This window comes from Euprymna scolopes, chromosome 8, assembly GCF_053919585.1.
Source record: "Euprymna scolopes isolate OS-2025 chromosome 8, ASM5391958v1, whole genome shotgun sequence".
Taxonomy (NCBI): Eukaryota; Metazoa; Mollusca; class Cephalopoda; order Sepiida; family Sepiolidae; genus Euprymna; species Euprymna scolopes.
The window spans coordinates 18,558,932-18,577,126 of NC_136489.1; the positions used below are offsets into that span (position 1 = coordinate 18,558,932).

The window sequence follows — 18,195 nt, forward strand, 5'->3', positions numbered from 1 at the left end:
TATGGGTACGATTTTTTTTTTCTTTTCATAGGGCATCAAGTCTTTTTTTTTTTTTTTTCAAATTTTAAGAATATGAATTCTAAATCCACTGAATAAAATTTTAATTTTAGGAAATACTTATGTGGATTAAAAACCAATAATCCAATTTTAAGGAAAAATATTTTTTTATTATTTAAGGCATTCAGTTTTTGAATTTTGGAGATGAGAATTCATTATTCATATTATTTGGATTCTTCGTACTACTGTTCTTATTTTGAGTGCCGTTTTTCACAATGTTTTGGTCGATGTAATCTCCGACCTGCATGAGGTACTTGCTGAACACTGAAATCTACAGAAATTCAAATAGAACCCTTTATTTAATCCATGGGGGTAGCATGCTCTCATTCTGTCAGCCATACAAGTGCAAATTACTTCGAACTTTCTATCTAGTCATGGCTGACAGAATGAGAGCATGCTACCTCCATGGATTAAATAAAGGATTCTGTGGGAAATTATGTGCACATTCCTGAGTTCGACAAGATACACCTGTTGAAGATTATGTCGACTGAAACGTTGAGAAAATAATACTTATGAGAACAGTAGTCCGAATAATCCAAATAATATGAATAGAATATTCAATTTATCAAATTTCTGTTGCCACAAACATTTCCGCTAAATAGAAATTCACCATTTTTACCAAAAGTATTTATCCAGAAAAAAATGAGTTGGCATTTGTAAGAAAGTGTATAACATAAGCACTGGTTCTCATTAGATCACCAAAGTTAAGATGGCCGACCAATTTATGAATTCCAGGCACTGTATGTAGGAGGATGTCGACACGTCCCTGCAAGAATTGCAAAAACCTAACGTCGTCATCTCTAATGGGGATATATATGCGACTGGGGACCATTTGTGAATTTCATACTGCTATGGAACTTTCTCTTTAAGAGGAAGCTGGTCAAACCCGCATAGGGTTAATGCAGTTTTTATCCATTTCTATAAGAAAATGGCAACTCTCAAGTGATTTTCAGAAACCCCTGAAAAAAGACTTTTTCCTTATTCAAACAATTTAATCCAAGCTCAAAAGGTGACATTTTTTTCTAGTGAAATCATAAAAGTTATAAAAATAATAATAATAAAAAAAGGTTGTTGGAATAAGATTGAAAATAATTTTAATGCAAATCATAAACTTTTGTCGATTTTTTTGCTGTCACTCCTCTCTTTGTCAGCAAGTGTTTTGCTTTCATCTCTGATGATATTCCCTTGTTTGTCAATAGCATAATTGTAATCGACTTCAGAATCAATGACTTTTTCAATTGCCACATCCAAATTCTCTTCAGTAATAAAAATAGTGTCCTGAAAAAAAAAAAGAAAAAAAAGATAAAAGCTGAACAAGTAGAACATGGAAATTGTTTCTGAGGATGAAAGATGATGATGTGATAATTTTAGTTTTCTTCAAGTATGCTTCAATCGTTTTCCAGGAACATATGCAAGATTTATTTTGCTCCAAAATCACAGCAAGGTATAAATTTGATCTGTAATTTTGTTTATAACTTCTTTATTTTTTACAAGTCTGTTTAAATAATTTAACAATTTGCTTCAATAAATAATTCACGCAGTCCTGGAGACATTAGTTTTGAAAGAAGCTGCCATTTTTTAAAGATTTATTTTTTAAAAAAGAAAAAAAAAAATTCATGAACATCTTAAACCAGAAACTTGCTGCTCTTTATTAGCTTATATTTTAATTTATAGACGCACAACTCTAGAAAAAAAAAATGGTAGAAACACTTAAGACTAATTTGCATAGTAGACTAATTTGATTTATAACTACAAAAAAAAAACAAAAACAATAATCCAATTTTAAGGGAAAATATTTTTTCATTATTTAAGGCATTCAGTTTTTGAATTTTGGAGATGAGAATTCATTATTCATATTATTTGGATTCTTCGTACTATTGTTCTTATTTTGAGTGTCGTTTTTCACAATGTTTTGGTCGATGTAATCTCCGACCTGCATGAGGTACTTGCTGAACACTGAAATCTACAGAAATTCAAATAGAACCCTTTATTTAATCCATGGGGGTAGCATGCTCTCATTCTGTCAGCCATACAAGTGCAAATTACTTCGAACTTTCTATACAGTCATGGCTGACAGAATGAGAGCATGCTACCTCCATGGATTAAATAAAGGATTCTGTGGGAAATTATGTGCACATTCCTGAGTTCGACAAGATACACCTGTTGAAGATTACGTCGACTGAAACGTTGAGAAAATAATACTTAAGATGAGAACAGTAGTCCGAATAATCCCAAATAATATGAATAGAATATTCAATTTATCAAATTTCTGTTTTGTAGTTATAACTAAAAAAAAAAAAAATACTAATGGATAAAATTTAATGACCAAACAATGCTTAAATAATCAAATTTAACTTTCAAAATATAAATTAAAATCTTTGCACACTTGGTAAATTTTGGTTATAATGCTGTTAACACTATACTTTCTTTATAATAATATCTATCTGTCAAACAGCAAGCCATTTTGACAATGTTGGTTTGTACAGCTAAGTATTGATGTTCTCTCCACATACAGAAACTGGTATTTCCATATGGTCACCTATCTTGTACTGACCAGGTTCAATGTCGTTTAACTTTGGAGATCTAACGAAAACCAGTGTGTCAACGTAATCTATACTCCTATAAATTCGTTTCTCTTTTGTGTGTATTGATATTCATATTAAAAACTCTCTTTTCTATTTATTTAAAAAGAAAATACAATGTTCTTATATATGGGTCGTAGAATTGCATTCACTAGCAAAAGATCTAGCTAATTTGCATATTCTTTTAAACATTGATTTTAATTAATTCCCTATTAGTTTTTTCGGTTCTCTTATGGGATGATCGTCTTTAGTTAACTATTACATGTAATTATATTTATGCAGATATTCTACATGATTTATACTTGCATAATATTTTCATAAAAAGTGTGCAGTAAACACAAAATTGTTTCCATATATATTTATCTATACGTATATATTTTTCTTTAACCTATAAAAGTGAATCAGTCTGTGTATATTTTCCAACGCAATAACTCTGTCAATTTTCAGTCTACAGACTCGAAATTTGATATATCAGGTACTGAGATTTGGGAAAATCTTTGTAATCCGTTTTCGGCCAGAAATTTTACTATTAAGGGGTCAAAGTTCAACGATTTGACCTTTGAGAACTCTACCAAACTCCTCCGACAATTTTGGGTCTAAACACTTGAAATTTTAGATATAAGTTCTTTGGACATGGATCTAAATTAAGAACTTGATTTGAGCCCAAAACAATAAATGTTAAGGGGTCATAATAGGGGTCAAAGTTAAAAAAATTGACCATTTTTTTTTTTTTTTGCTCAACATACACCAAACACCAGGGCAATGCCGGGCTAAAACGCTAGTCATAACTATTCTCGAGCAATGTCAAACAAACAACTAATATATATATATATATATATATATATATATATATATATATATATATATATACTAGCAGACCGTCTGGCATTGCCCAGTCGTAATATACACTTAAATATGATATTTTGATTAATGCAGATTTCGTATTTATTATATTATATTGGACCTAATATATAGTAATGATTTAAAAAGTTAAAGAAAAAAATGACTTGTGTGCCACCACCGAGAATCGAAACCTAAATGTTTAGCTTAACATTTATTTTATCCTCTGACATTAATGTTTAAGCTATGAAGACATGTTTACTGCAATGCTAAAAATTAAAACATGGACCAATAGCTACTACATTACATATTCCATATTTGTAATGTCATCGTTCGACCTTCACCTGGCAAATTTAATTTAAAAAAAATTTTCACACTTTTGTACAGATTTTTCTGGGCTAAAACCCAAATATAAAGTTTCACATGGGTTCGAATACTCTATATATAAAGTTTCATGTCTGTAGACCACAAATTGACAGAGGACCTTGGTAGACAATCTTTTAAACAAAAAATATATATGCGTACATAAATATACATGGAAAGAGGTTTGTGTTTACTATAACCATTTTATACAAATATTAAGCAAATATTAAGTATAAATCATGTAGAATATCTGCATGAATATAATTACACGTAATAGTTAACTAAAGATGATCATCACATAAGAAAACCGAAATAAACTAATCGGGAATTAATTAAAATGAATGCTTAAAAGAATATGCAAATTACCTAGATCTTTTGTAGATGAATGCAATTCCATGACCCATATGTAGCAAGTTGTATTTTCTTTTAATATTAATACACAAAAACACTCAAATTTATAGTACAAATTTTAAAAAATATAAATACAAGGGGAGTTAACTTTTAGAAATAGTTCAAGGGAGATAACTTTTAACCATTCAAAATATGGTATGCAAGCAATATAGTGCCAGAATGAAAAATGCAAGAGGATCATCCCGGTCTCTGGCCTTAAATTGAAATGTCTGGTTACAAAAACAGGAATGTACAGATGAAATGTGTATGGTGATAAGCAAATAAACGGGATAACAATATCTTCAGAGTTTTAAAAGATGGTTGCCTTTTTTCTGTTGTTCTTGGCCTTCGGGCTGAGATCAAAGTGTAGTATCTGTTCTGCAGATGCTGCACTTAAGGCAATTTGTCCCAGTCAATGAAGGGGAAACCCTCTATACTGGGACAATTACTATTTTTGAACCCAACCAGAGTGCCTCTTTTCCCTTGTTTTTTCGGGGAGCTGGTTTAACCCCACTTTAAAAACGACCTCGTGTCACATTTTGCTTTGGTGGGAAAGCAAATAAATACTAATAGTATAAGTTGTCTAAACAATTCGTTTCAATAAAACGTTATTCTTTGGAGATGTCAACTATTGTACACAAGTTTCTGTTTTATTTTTAATTACTTTAATTACAAGCAAAGCAGATTTTTTATTATTTATTATCGCTTTTATATTTATTAATGAATTTGAGATTAAAAAAAAATTATCAATATTTTGGAAGGTTTGAATTATATTCAATTATGATCTTGAGTATTCTTGGCAAACAGCCATGCATACATGTGGATGCAGAATTAAAAAAAAATTATATGCAGAATTGAAAAAAATTTTTATACAGAATTAAAAAAATAAGTTTGTTTTATTTGTAATCATGGTAAAAACGGTTTCAATTAAATTTCTCAAAGTATCAAGTTTAATTACTTAATACTATCAATTTATGAAAGAAGCAAACTGTAGAGAACAGTTGGATGTTATATTCAGTGGGCAGCTGAACCAATAAAAGGCCAGAACCAGTCAAGGATGAATAGATCCCAGGAGAATAGAAACAGAGGTGGTTATAGCCAGCCCCAAACCCCTTGGAAGAATTGGTGGCTGGACATTTGAGTGGGTAGTTGGTTCTGGTTGGAGCTACCAAGACTATTCAAGCGAGTGTATCTCTGGCTGGTTACATCTTTGAAGCTCTCAGTAAGGGACTTTGTTAATGGAATCCCGGTGCATTAATTAAAATGAATGTTTAAAAACTATTTTTTTTGTATTTTTCTTATTTTTTTAACAAAAGTTAAAAAAAATACAAAATAAATAACACTTTTTTTGTGTTTTCATGCATTTTTTTTTTTTTGGGTTTTGTAACTAAAGTAAAGTAAACTTTTTTGTTATCTTTTTTCTTTTCATGAACAAATTTTTTCCTGTAGGGGTGGGACTGGCCAACTGTTTTTTTTTTTTCAAGATATTCCCTTAGAATTTCGTCTTGGTACACTACTTAATTTATTGATTTTTTTTTTTTTTTTTTTTCAATATTTTGCTCAAAGATCGTCTGCTCCTTTGGCTTCAGATTACAGTTAAACCGAGCGCATGACGTCATGTTCTGAGTAAAGCCGAGCGGACAGTTACGTCTGGTTCAAATTCTGCAAAATTACCTATTTTTCAACTGAACATCAGTCTTTGGTTTCTCTTTGAAAAGTCTTCCTTTTTCTCTGCATATGTTAAGCATCAAGAAGAATTTCCATGGACAAAGTTTCTTTGCAAGGGTTTCACGCCTATGGGACACATTACTGCAAGACTGCTTTGTGATTAAAAATTATTACAAACCTCAGTTTTTGTACAGCATGCAATGTTCGCGTCAAGCAAGAAGAATGAAAAATCTCATAAGGGAACAAAACTTTAGGGCATGTAATATGCATAGGAAACGTTTCAATAAAAAGCCTGTCGATTAGAAAAGTGCATTCTTTTTGGCAAAAGTGAGTTTTGTCAGATGTGTATTGAATTGTGAGGAGGAGAAGAACAGTTAACTTAAATTATCGGGAGACTGCAAAATATTTTACAACTGGGTTGTCTTACAATCTAGTTTCAAGAATTCTTTTTGTGGCCTGTCCCATGAGTAAACACATTTTATACCATTGATTGGTGTTAATACTGCCATAGTGTTCCTCATTTTTCAGTGATAGAATGCAAGTAGGATTGAAAGCAAATCTTAATAATATCCCGAACATTTACAGACAATAATCAGGGAAGAGATTAATAGACGTCACGTTAAGGGCAATCACCCAGAGATGGTGTCTCGATAAAATCACAATTATCTTATGAGGTTAGCATCAGGAATGGCATTCAACCTATAAAAAATCTTGCCTCGACTCAGGAAATGAGTTCCTAAGAAAATCTGTCACATTTCAAGTTATATACTTTAAATAATAAGTTTGATAGAGATGAAAATTAAAAAATTTTTTTTTTTTATTACATTTTCACCTCAAACAAGGCAAATTGCCACTTTGGTGTAGGGGGCTACTATCAAGGGCAACTACTACTGGGGTACTATGTAGGAATTTGGGCAGTAAGATGTCGGTTCATGTTACACTTGAACTTCTGCATGTCAGCACAGTTGGGGAAGCAGGGACCTGGAATGGAATTCCAGAGTCTAGCGGTTCTGGGGAATAAACTACTGGAGTAGAAAGATCTTTTACATCTAGGGATCTCTACTGTGTGGAGGTGGGATTTAGCTGCCTGTCGGGTTTGTCGAGGATGTCTACGTCATGGGGGCTTCCGAACTAGCCTAAGAGATGCTGAATACATGCCAGCATATAAAATGGAGAGTAAACTAAAATGTGATGCTGCCATTTTTTTTTTTTTTTTTGCATGAAAGTCACCATTTATCAAGGCTCGAAGGTCACTTGAGGATAAGGATTAATGAGTGTACGGTGGTCACTGGGATAACAGCGTGCTAATAGTTAGTAGTAAAAATCGATTATTTTGGAGGAGTGGCTCAACAAGAACTTGTTTTCATTGGACTTGAAGGTGATTATATTGTAGTCAGCTGGAAAGTAGGCAAGCGGAACAGAGTTCCACAGAAAGGAAGTTCTAGAAAAGAAGCTTTGTTCATGAAATTTGCGTTTAAATTTAGGCACAGATAAATTAGGGGAAACTGCTGATAATGGCTGTAGTTAGTCGAGTGTTTCTTGTGAATGTTTGTTATGGGGGGAAACCATAGATTGAAGCTCAGATGAACACTTGCCATGAAAATAATGATAGAGTAGAGACAGGCTTGCAACGGATCTTCTGTGGGATGAGGTTGCAGGGGAGAGAAAAGGGCATCACCTACTAGTTTGCGTGGGAACAAAGGATGCTACGTTTCTGTTGGTTTCTGTGCTGTGGTTGCCTCTTCATTATAGTTTTAATTCACACATAATTTTTTTCTTACCTTTTCTCTGAGAATTTTTTCTTCAGCCTCCATCATCAACCTCAGTTTCAATTTTTGGAATTTTTCTTTTCGCTTCTGATAAGACAATTCAAGTCTTTCCTCGACCAAAACCATATCAGCCTCTCTACAGCAGCAACAGAAAACATTAAAGAACAAGAACATATAAATGGCAATATCTGATCCAAATCATGCATAAAATCTCCGAAATAGGAAAAAAATTGAATTATTGAACAACCTAGCTTTATAATATATATATATATATATATATATAGTAAGTTATAAAAATATGTATATGGCAATTAAGCTACAAAGAATATTCCGCGTTTCATTCACGTGAGAATTCGTTGGGCATAAGCCATATATATTTTTATAACTTACTACCTAGCTCTACCTATGTATTGAGCACTGTTGAAGTGAATACTGAAAATTTATGCATGAAATTATATTTTTGTATATTAATTTACGTGATTAAATGAAGTATATACATATATATATATATAAATGACAAACGTCTATATTCCAAATTTCATGATATTGACCATCTTACAATTTATTCCTTTACTTCAGTTGACACAATTCTTGACAGTCAATTATTATATCAATCAGTTAATTATTATTATACCAATCAGTGAATCTATTTTGCCCTTAACGCATCAGAAGAAATAACAATAATCAATCCACCAAAAAGAAATAAGATTCGTTTGGATATGATTAAAAAATTCGAAAATTGGAAGAGAAGTTACAAATACCTCATAGCTTTCTTACATTACACCATGGCAGATTTTTTAATCATGTCCAAACGCATTTTATTTTCTTTTGGTGGATTTGCTATTTTTTCTGACTACTGTTCCCATCTTCCATTTTCACATTTCGGTCGATATAACGCATTGAGCAGTGGTTAGAGTACTAGGAAAAATCAATTGTAAAAGTGATATTCTCCGGAAGGTTCAAGGTTCAATTCTTAGTGTGGGCGACCGAAAAATACAATTGCGAATTACTTAGGACCTCTATATAGTCATGGCTGATGGAATGAGAGCATGTTAATCCCGTAGAATTAAATAAAGGGTTTTGTTCGAAATTCTGTACAACTGCCTAAAAAAGGTTGGAGATTACATTGACCAAAATGTTGTGAAAATTACACTTAAGAGGATAACAGTAGTCCGAAGAATCCAAATAAAACAGGCAAAGAAAACAAAAGAAAAAAACCCAAATAGATAAAATCATATTAACTAATAGCAGACAACTCCGATTAAATATTGCTATCAAAATGAATTTAAAGAAAAAGGATTTTACCTTTCTTTTCTAACTTGTTCATTCCAAAGATCATTCTCTTTTAACAATTGTTCAAATTCTTGAATGTCTTCACTAAAATCTGTTTTCTTCATCAATTCTGTTTTCTTAATCTTTTCTTCAAGTTGCGTCAGAAAATAAGTCCTGCAAAAGAAAAGCGTGCAAAATAATTGAAGGAAAAATTTGGGAAACTGAAACTCTTGCCGAAATTAATATTACGGAAAAAGTTTAATATCAAAATCTACATCTGATCAAACACTGTTTGCTATTGACTTGGAGCAGGGCTTTATGTTGTGAGAGAAACAGTCACATTTCTGACTAATTTTTTCCAAGTGGCAACTAGAAATAATGGGATCTTTTTACTTTCTGTCCACCTCATCATCCACCGTTAAATTGATACTTTTATAGGTTTTTAAGGTATGCTGAAAGCGAATATCCCATTCAAACTTGGGGCAGACAAACAGTGTTCTGGATATTAAGCTATTTATTATCCAATGTAATCCATTATGTTTTTACCCAACTGAAAAGTACTAATGCCCATGTGTGTTACAATCCCCTCACCCTCTCCATGTTAAGAATGGCAAACACCATTTCAAGTTACGGTAAAGCTGGAAATGTCTTCTCAATTATTAAATCATTTCTCTCTGATAGGTTCATAAGAGTAGTGGTTGATAGAAAGAAATCAGAAGCTCATAGTATTATTGTTGGAGTCCCTAAGGGGTCCATCCTGGGCCCAACTCTATTCCTGATCTACATCAATGATCTCCCAAATCACACCCCAAGATCATCCGGAGGCATTTATGCTGATGACACTACTATCTGGCAATAAATCAAAGGCTGTAAATGACCAAGTTCTCGTCGATTCTCTCTCCTCTGATCTTGAGCATGTGGTACAATGGGGAAAGAGGTGGCTAGTTACTTTTAATGCATCTAAAACCAAGCTTCTATCTTTACATCAACGTTCTGATCCACAACTGGCATCAATTGAAATGAATGGCTGTCGTCTTAGGGAGGCTCCATGTTTTGACCTTTACTCCTGGTCTGAAATGGAACGCGTACATCAAGTCTGTTGCCAAGGTTGCTGGAAAAATGGTGGGATCCATCTACCGCTCCAGTAGATATATCTCTACTGATGCAATTCTCTACCTATATAAAAGCCAGGTACGTCCAAGGATGGAGTACTCTTGCCACATCTGGGCAGGAGCTGCTAAAAAAAACTTATCTTGCCTTGACAGACTTCAAAATAGACTTTGTAGCCTAGTGGGGGATGCCCTTTTCTCTTCCTTGCAACCTCTTTCTCACAGAAGAGACGTTGCAATCTTGTCTCTGCTTTATCGTTATTTTCATGGCAAGTGCTTGTTTGAGCTCCAATCTATGGTCCCCCCCTTCCTCGCCAAACTTTCACATCTAGCTGAAATCACAATAAATAATTTCTCCCACTCTTTATCTCTGCCTAAACCTAAACGTAAATTCCATGAACAAAGCTTCTTTCTTAGAACTGCATGCCTTTGGAACTCTCTTCGTTTGCCTGCTTTCCAACTGGCTACAATTTGGTCATCTTCAAGTCCAACGTAAACAAATTCTTTTTGAACCGTCGGCTTAAGTAATTCAATTTACCAAATTTCCACTACTAACGATTACTACGATATTATCTCATTGACTACTACTGTTCACTCATTAACCCTTATTCTCAAATGGCCCCTGGGCCTTGATATGGTGATTCTAATGTAAAAAATAAAAAAGAAACGGCAATTTTGTTTTTTCGAAGACAAAAAAAAAACCGACTTGATCAATTTGTGATTTTTGCAAAATAAAATCTTCATTCCATGACATGTAGGTTCAATATAAAAATTTTTCCTCATTTTTGCTTATTGTCATAAGTGCCAATCTGAAAAAGCACCTAATGTTGTTTTTGTAAAAAAAAAAAAAAAAAAAAAAAAAAATTAGTTATCACAGTGTGTAACTGACCATAAGCAGGGTTGCAAAAAAAAAAGAAAAGAAAAAGAAAAAAACTTCATTTGCAAATCTCTTCACAAATCTTAACAACAAAGATAGTAACTCTCCACTAGTGAGGAAGGTTTATTATAACAAACTAGCCTGGGTGCCCGGCGTTGCCCACGTGTTTGGAGGTGTGTATTGAGCAAAAAAAGAAAAAAAGTAGTAATAGGCAGGCAGGCACGAACCTGTACCGCGAACGAGGAAAAGAACGTGAAAAAAAAAAAGTGACATCTTTGCTGTTGCGTCTATCGCCAAAACGGAAGTGACGATGGTTTAAATTAAAGCTAATCAATCGAAAAGAGGGAATGACTTTTGAAAATATCAGCAAAAAAAGCGACCCCTTCCTGTAGAAAAGTGCACAGTTGAGAGTAAAGGAATTAAAATATCGTCCGAAAGGTCGAGCTTCAAAATGATACCGATCTTGTGAAAATCCATTATCTCTGTCAATAGTTTTAGGCAGACATACAAACATACATACATTTAAACAGACAGGTGAGATTTATACTATAGATTAACTTTCCTCTATTACTATAAAACTATCGCAGCAGCTATACTGGTATGTTAGCTCATTATTTACCACTCTCCCAACAACAAGAAAAAAAAATATGTACATCATATATATATTTATATATAGATATATATAGGTAAATTAAAATTTAGAAGAAAAATATTGTTCAGATTTGCATGAACCTGCAGGAAGACAGGAAAAGTGCTAGGCCGTTGTCAGGGGCCACCTGGAAGTAACAGTGGTTCAAGGTACTCTCATTCTATCCCTTAGCCTTGGCTCCCTTGTCAGTTGCAGTATATTGTCACACCCAAGACTATTCTTACCACGTCTACCCCTCTGTCTTCTTCATGGTGCACAATCACAACCATACCACTTCTAGATCGTGGGCGGAGCCAAGTCAATGCCAACGCACTCAAAATGGTACCACTCATCACAGGAGTAACAGCATATCATATCTTGGCCCCCTGGAGGTCTATTGCAGGTAGGGCACAACCAAATTGTGCTCCTTCCTGAGATGAGCCTGAGGGTTCCAGAGTGTGGCCCACCAGCATTATTAGGTTGATTGTCATCAGGATCATCATCAGATTGAAGAATTTTTTTTCTTTTTTTTTTACATGGTGGTCACCACTTATCAAGGCCCGGAAGCCACTCGGGGATAAGGGTTATTGCATGTATAGTAATCAATGGAACAGTATCGTATAGTAATCATTAATATTGGAGATTTGATAAAGTGCCTTACTTAAGGGGGCAGTTCATCAGGAATTTGTTTATGTTGGACTTGAAGACATCCAAGTTGTAGTCAGGTGGGAAACAGTCAAACGGAAAAGAGTTCCACAGGCATGCACTTCTAAGAAAGAAGCTTTGTTCATGGAATCTACATTTTGATTTAGGCACAGATATAGAGTGGGGAAAATTATTGACAGTAGTTTCAGCTAGACAGGTGTTTATCATAAAAGATTGGTGAGGGGGGGACCAGAGATTGGAGCTCAGACGAGCACTTGCCATGGAAATGACGATAAAACAAAGACATAGGACAGATTCTTTAGTGAATGAACCTTCACGAAATCGTCACTCTGTTTGAAACAGCCATTCTCACCACTCCATCTTGACCTGGCAAGATCTCAAGTATGGTACCCAACATCCAAAAGGGTTATAACTTTACAAGGCTCTTGACCAAGATGCCACTCCTTTGATTGTGGTCCTGGAATGGTATCAAAGATCTTCCTGACAACCTTCCTCTAAGATCAAGGAGGTACTCTTTTTACCAAAGTTCCTTAAACCTTAACAACCATTGGTTCTGTAGTTCAATTGAATCAATTAATTTTCTTAAGCTGGGAGGAACCAAAGTGGAGAGATCATTTCTTCCTAATATACCTGGACTCCTATTTGGTGTGATACTAGTCGGTTGCCTTTCAGCAAACTTTTGATATTTACTCTTTTAAAGTTTTGATATTATGCTCCCAGACTCCTCCAAACCAGGAGAAAATAGTGGAACTGTCTCCCACTTAAGGTTAGAGAATCCAAACTTAGCTTGGTAGTCCTGAAGGAGACAAAGGCGCTTAAATAGTCTTCCACTACCAAGAGTGGTCTTTGCATTGTCACTGAGAATTGACTCCAGAACATGAATTGTGTTTGTAAAAAAGAAGATATGCCCAGTTACCCATTCGAGCAGATCAACCCTTCCTCATCCAGAAAAAGATCAAATGACTGAACAGGATTAGGTGTTTGTTTTCCCATTGAATCCCAGAAATAATTCAACTCTCTAGTAAATTCCTGCTGCTGAGAGTTTTTAATAAAGTAATTTGCAGCTTTTTTGTCATAATTTTCTTCTTTTTTTCCTTGTCAAGCAAGTGAATTGGAAGACTAAAGAGGTTCCCTTCAACAAATGCATAAATATTGAGAACTGCTTCAAGGAGATTACAGAAGTAGACTCCTCATTCATAATCTTTGTGAAATTCGTTGAAGAACGGGCGATCTGCTGGCACTGATCATCAAGGCAGGGTAAATCTTGCTCTGGCCATGCAACCAAGATGGACTGTGATACCAAAATCGAAAGTCGTCTTGGAACATTTTCATCATTAATCCTCTGGTGATTAAATCTGATGGATTCTCACTGGTGAAAACATATTGAAGGTTGGTTTAATGTCATACTCGGTTACCAAAATGGGGTGATAATTTACTGGGTCAGTTCTTTTGCCAGAATTCTTGAAAACTGGTACTATAGAAGCAGTTTTCCAGCAGGCAGAAAAGCAAGATTCATTAAGGCATTTGTTGTAAAGTTTGGAGAGAACTAGAGCTACTTCGGCGGAGCACTTTTTTAATAGCACAGCCGGGATGAGATCAGGTCCACATGCTTTTGCAGTGTCAAGATTTCTTAAGATAGCATGCACCTGAGAAGGGGTGATTTTCAGATCGTCTAGTGTGGCATCTGTCTGCAAAGGAAAGTCAGGGAGGGAGTGATTAGAAAGGTCCAGTGTGGAGTTGGAGGCAAACCGACTGGCAAGCATGTTAGCCTTCTCAGTTGCAGAGCAAACAACCTCATGATTGTTGGATAGTGAGGGAATAGTCGATTGCCCATTATTTACTACACTGTTGTAGATTTCCAGAAGTCACAGGTTCCTAATTTCTGTGCTTCGATGCATTTTTTGGTGGTTTCAGTAAATTCTCTCCTGGCTGTCGCTATTTCTTTCTTACAGTTACTTCTGGCTTTTATATACTTCTGCCTGTTTGAATCGGACTTATGTCGGTTAAATCTGCGGTACACATGCTGCCTTTGCGCGATAGCAGCTGCACAAGTAGAAGTAAACCATTGGGGAGAGTGGGGCTTGCTATAAAATTTGCGCGTGGGAATATGTGCTTCAATTGCCGTTTTGAACCATTAAGTGGCTTCATTTGCGCAATGTTCAGCAGGAAGTGAAAAGATATTTTGTCGTGGGGCGTCCCTGATGAGATCCCTGATGGCTTCCCAGTCAGCCTTTTTATAATATCTTGCTGTTTTAAGCAGTGGCTCTTCAGTTTTAGCTCTAAAGTTTAGGGCTATTTCAACCATTACCACTGCATGATCGGCGTTCCGAAGTGGGCTGTGGGCATTAGTTACACAGTCATCGGGAACTGTGGTCAGAAACAAATCTAGAAGTGATGCGTGTTGTTCATGCTTGTCTGGGAAACGGGTTGGAAACGTAACAATCTGTGATAGGGAATGAGATATAGAGAAGTTATGGGTTGTGGTACCAGCTGCGGCTGTGTGAGTAGAAAATCCAAGCCAGTTGTTGTGGTGGACATTGAAGTCACCAAACACATGCACTTGTGCGCTAGTGTCAAAGGAAATTGCTGTATCTATGCTGTCAGAGACTTTGTTTATTAGGGTTCATTCCTGAGTCGAGAGAGAGCGGTAGAGAAAATAAAAGTAGCTAATGTTATGCTGCATGTTAAGTCTAAAGCACATAAAGACTTGATCGTCCGATTCTAGTTTAGTTTCTCTAGTCAAGGGGAGGGCGTTCCAAATATATACTCCAAGCCTGTGCATATGTCTGTCAGAGTCCTTACGGCAGAGTGGGAGATATCCAGTCATGTTAAAGTAGTTAGAGGCGATGGAGGAGTGTAGGTCAGTCTCACTTAGTACTAAGATATCCGGGGTGTTTATATGCAAATTAGTTTATACAAGATACATAAAAGAAACGACTAACGAGTTGAAAACAGCATATTATGTGAACAGACGTGTGTATTATCAAGATCATTGAAGCTGACTCTGAAGATTGTGGACGGAACAGAAAACAACGTCAGAACTCCACTGAAATCAAGTTTCAAACTACCACAAAGGACATCTTTAAAAAAATTAATTTGTCACCTCTTTTTATATAACCACCCCTAACAAGTAAAAAAAAAAAAGAAAAAAAGAAAGGTTCTCCTTCGTTATTATAGCGAAATTCTAAAACTGAAATATTTAATTTCAAGTGAAACTAATGGTATCTACTGAACTGTCATGTCACAGTACTGAAAATATCCAAAAATTACGAAAAACGATAAGATAGAAAATTAATTATTAATGAAAATAGTTTGGGAAAAAATTGCAAATGTGTATTATAAAAGAACAGCATCAAGTCAGGGGAAGTAACTTGGTCCGTCTTGTTACAATTAATGGTGGTTGTTACGTAATCATCTATTTGTACAAAGTGGTTTAAATGGGTGCTGATTTTATGTTAAATTTGTATAGAAAAGTGATCGCCACTTTTTAAAAATATAATTTTGGTAAAATTTGCGGAGAACGCCCTGTTTTACGATTGTTTTAAAAATGGAACGGAATTTAAATTTTCGACATGTAAACTTTTTAAAATTTTCGGGTATGCTGACAATGTTGGGGGTGTTTATTCTGAAAGCCGTTCTTAACATGGATAGGTTAGGGGTGTCTATTCCGAAAACCGTTTTTAACATGGGGACGTTGGGGGGGGGTCTTCGTTGTAAGCATACCCGAAAACCTATAAAAGTCGACATTTCCATTGTAAACGGTAAGTTGGACATAAGTAAAAAAAAAAAAAAAAAAATACCAGAAAGGTATACCAAATTGGCTTTTTCGTTTAAAAATTAACTTTTTTTGTTTTGTTTTAGGAAAAAAATTTTTTTCAATATATATAAAAAGTACGATTGTTGAATTCTTTCAATTAGTTTCGATTTTTTTTTTTTTTGGTGGGGGGGGGGGAGTTAAAAAAATATTAAAACGGAAGGAAATTTAAATTTCCGTTCCATTTTATAATAACCGTAAAACAGCGTTCTCCGCAAGTTTTACCATGAAAACTTATTTTTTCGGTTGTTGGATTCCGATACAATAATAATAAGAAGAAAAGATGGTACTTATGCAGAGAGTGATCCGGACGTAACTCACCGGACGCTCGGCTAGCCCCGTAACACGACGTCAACAGCCGGAGTTAGCCGAGCGTCGGCGATGTAGTTCGATGGTTGTCAACGCTACGCGCGTGCGCGACGCAAGAAAAAAAATTTAAAGCAGCAGACGACAATAAGGAAAAAGAAGAAAAGAAAGTAAAACAGTACAGAATCAGATTTATTTAACAACCCTTAAAATTGCGTACCTATGGAAAGAAATATGAACTTAACATATTTGTCGGAAAAATTGCGGCGCAGCAGCGGGTGTCCTGGAATTTTGTCAGGAAAGGAGTTTGCTTGCAAAAAAGAAAACCTGTCCCTCAGTCGTGTGATGCCCTCCAACAGTGAGGAAATACCAACAGTAAATATTCCTCGCATTTTTCTTTTACCAGGTTTTTTCCTTAAACCACCCAACAAAAAAAAAAAAACATGTTTTGTACAAAAAAAAAAAAACAGTTTGTTTGTTACCTTTTTTTTTCGCTGTTTATTCTTAAAAAAATAAAAAAAATAATCCTAACCCTAACCCCCCCCAAAAAAAACATGTTTTGTAAAAATACAAATTTTGCTTGTTACCTTTTTTCGCTGTTTCTTCTTCTTCTTCAAAAAAACACAAAAAAAACATAGCTTTCTTGTATATAAAAAACACTTTACATTTACAAAAAAAAAAAAAAAAAAAAAAAAAAAAAATTTGTTTTCCGTTACAGTCAATAAAAGTTTTAACAAATTTTACATTAAGGTAGGTTTCTCTTTTCTTGTTATGTTTTCAGCGCCGACGCTCGGCTAACTCTGCCTGTTGACGTCGTTTTACGGGGCAAGCCGAGCGTCCGGTGAGTTACGTCCGGATCACTCTGCATAAGTACCGAAAAGATATCGTAAAACTTGAAAATACCATCATCTTAAAAATACAATAAGTGAATAAGCACCTGCATAATTTCCAAAATTACAAAATAAAAAAAAAACATAATAAAAATACAATGCAACATAAATTCTTTCGATTGTTGTCGCACGTTATTACCAAAATGGGCAAACCATGGGGGTTGATTTATACAAGGACCTTAGATTAAGACCACAGTTTTAAGTCAAGTGACATTTTATATTTTATTTACTTTTAGTATTTTTATTTTTTTGTCTCACCTGATTCCCCTCATGTGCGTTTTGTATGCGTTGGTTAGAAACTGCAGTTGCCGGTATTCGACGGTATCGATCGGGGTTGGTTTGCGGACACGGAACATTTTCGATTTGGCAATCGGTCGGAAACGTGGTTTGATCCATCGCACTGTCTGGATTAGGGGTCCGCAATTTTGCGTTGGGTAAGAGAGAGCAGCCAATTGGCGAACAAAAAGGTTGGTATTCATGGTAAGATAATTATTACATTTTATAACGACCTTGAAATGATAGCAATAGACGGTGTAACGGAACAATTCATATGAACCGGTGTTAGGTCAAAAAAAGAAGCAGACAAATATTCGGCCGACTCTCATTCTGTGACAATATATTTTTAAAAGTAAAATTAACTTAGTGTCAAATATGTTGAATATAAATCAAATCAAATTATATATATATTTATTTATTGGAAAAATTATTGAAATAAAAAAAAATGCTTACATAGTGAAACTATTGAAAATTAAAAATAAAACTTCGGCAAGTGCTTAAAAAACAAATATATTAATAAATAAATAATAAAACTCAAACATGTACTGCTTATTGGCACAAAAGTAACAAGTAGAAACGAACCCAAAAAGTGTGTCTTGGTAGACAGTTATTGTAAATGTGAAAGTTATTTAGACTGTTCGTTGGGTTGACAGACAAAAGCAGAGAATGTCCTTTGTTTTCTTTGTGA

General features: G+C 34.7%; 1 protein-coding gene across 1 annotated transcript; it reads right to left on the reverse strand.

The window, feature by feature from the left end:
• Positions 1-1,134: 1,134 nt before the first annotated feature.
• Positions 1,135-17,785, reverse strand: LOC145283498 (small ribosomal subunit protein mS26-like). The gene is made up of 4 exons (XM_080132323.1): positions 17,490-17,785; positions 8,975-9,115; positions 7,682-7,805; positions 1,135-1,335 (listed from the first exon to the last, which is right to left on the reverse strand). Exons 1-4 carry the CDS (start codon positions 17,708-17,710, stop codon positions 1,162-1,164), a joined length of 660 nt encoding a protein of 219 aa, XP_079988449.1. The 5' UTR covers positions 17,711-17,785; the 3' UTR covers positions 1,135-1,161.
• Between the last annotated feature and the right edge of the window lie 410 nt (positions 17,786-18,195).

Coding starts and splice junctions, on each gene's coding strand:
- LOC145283498 (XM_080132323.1), bottom strand. CDS start 17,710: ATGAATACCAACCTTTTTGTTCGCCAATTGGCTGCTCTCTCTTACCCA. Junction 9,116..17,489: donor ACGCACATGAGGGGAATCAG/GTGAGACAAAAA, acceptor TTTCTTTTGCAG/GACTTATTTTCTGACGCAAC. Junction 7,806..8,974: donor GAACAAGTTAGAAAAGAAAG/GTAAAATCCTTT, acceptor TTGCTGCTGTAG/AGAGGCTGATATGGTTTTGG.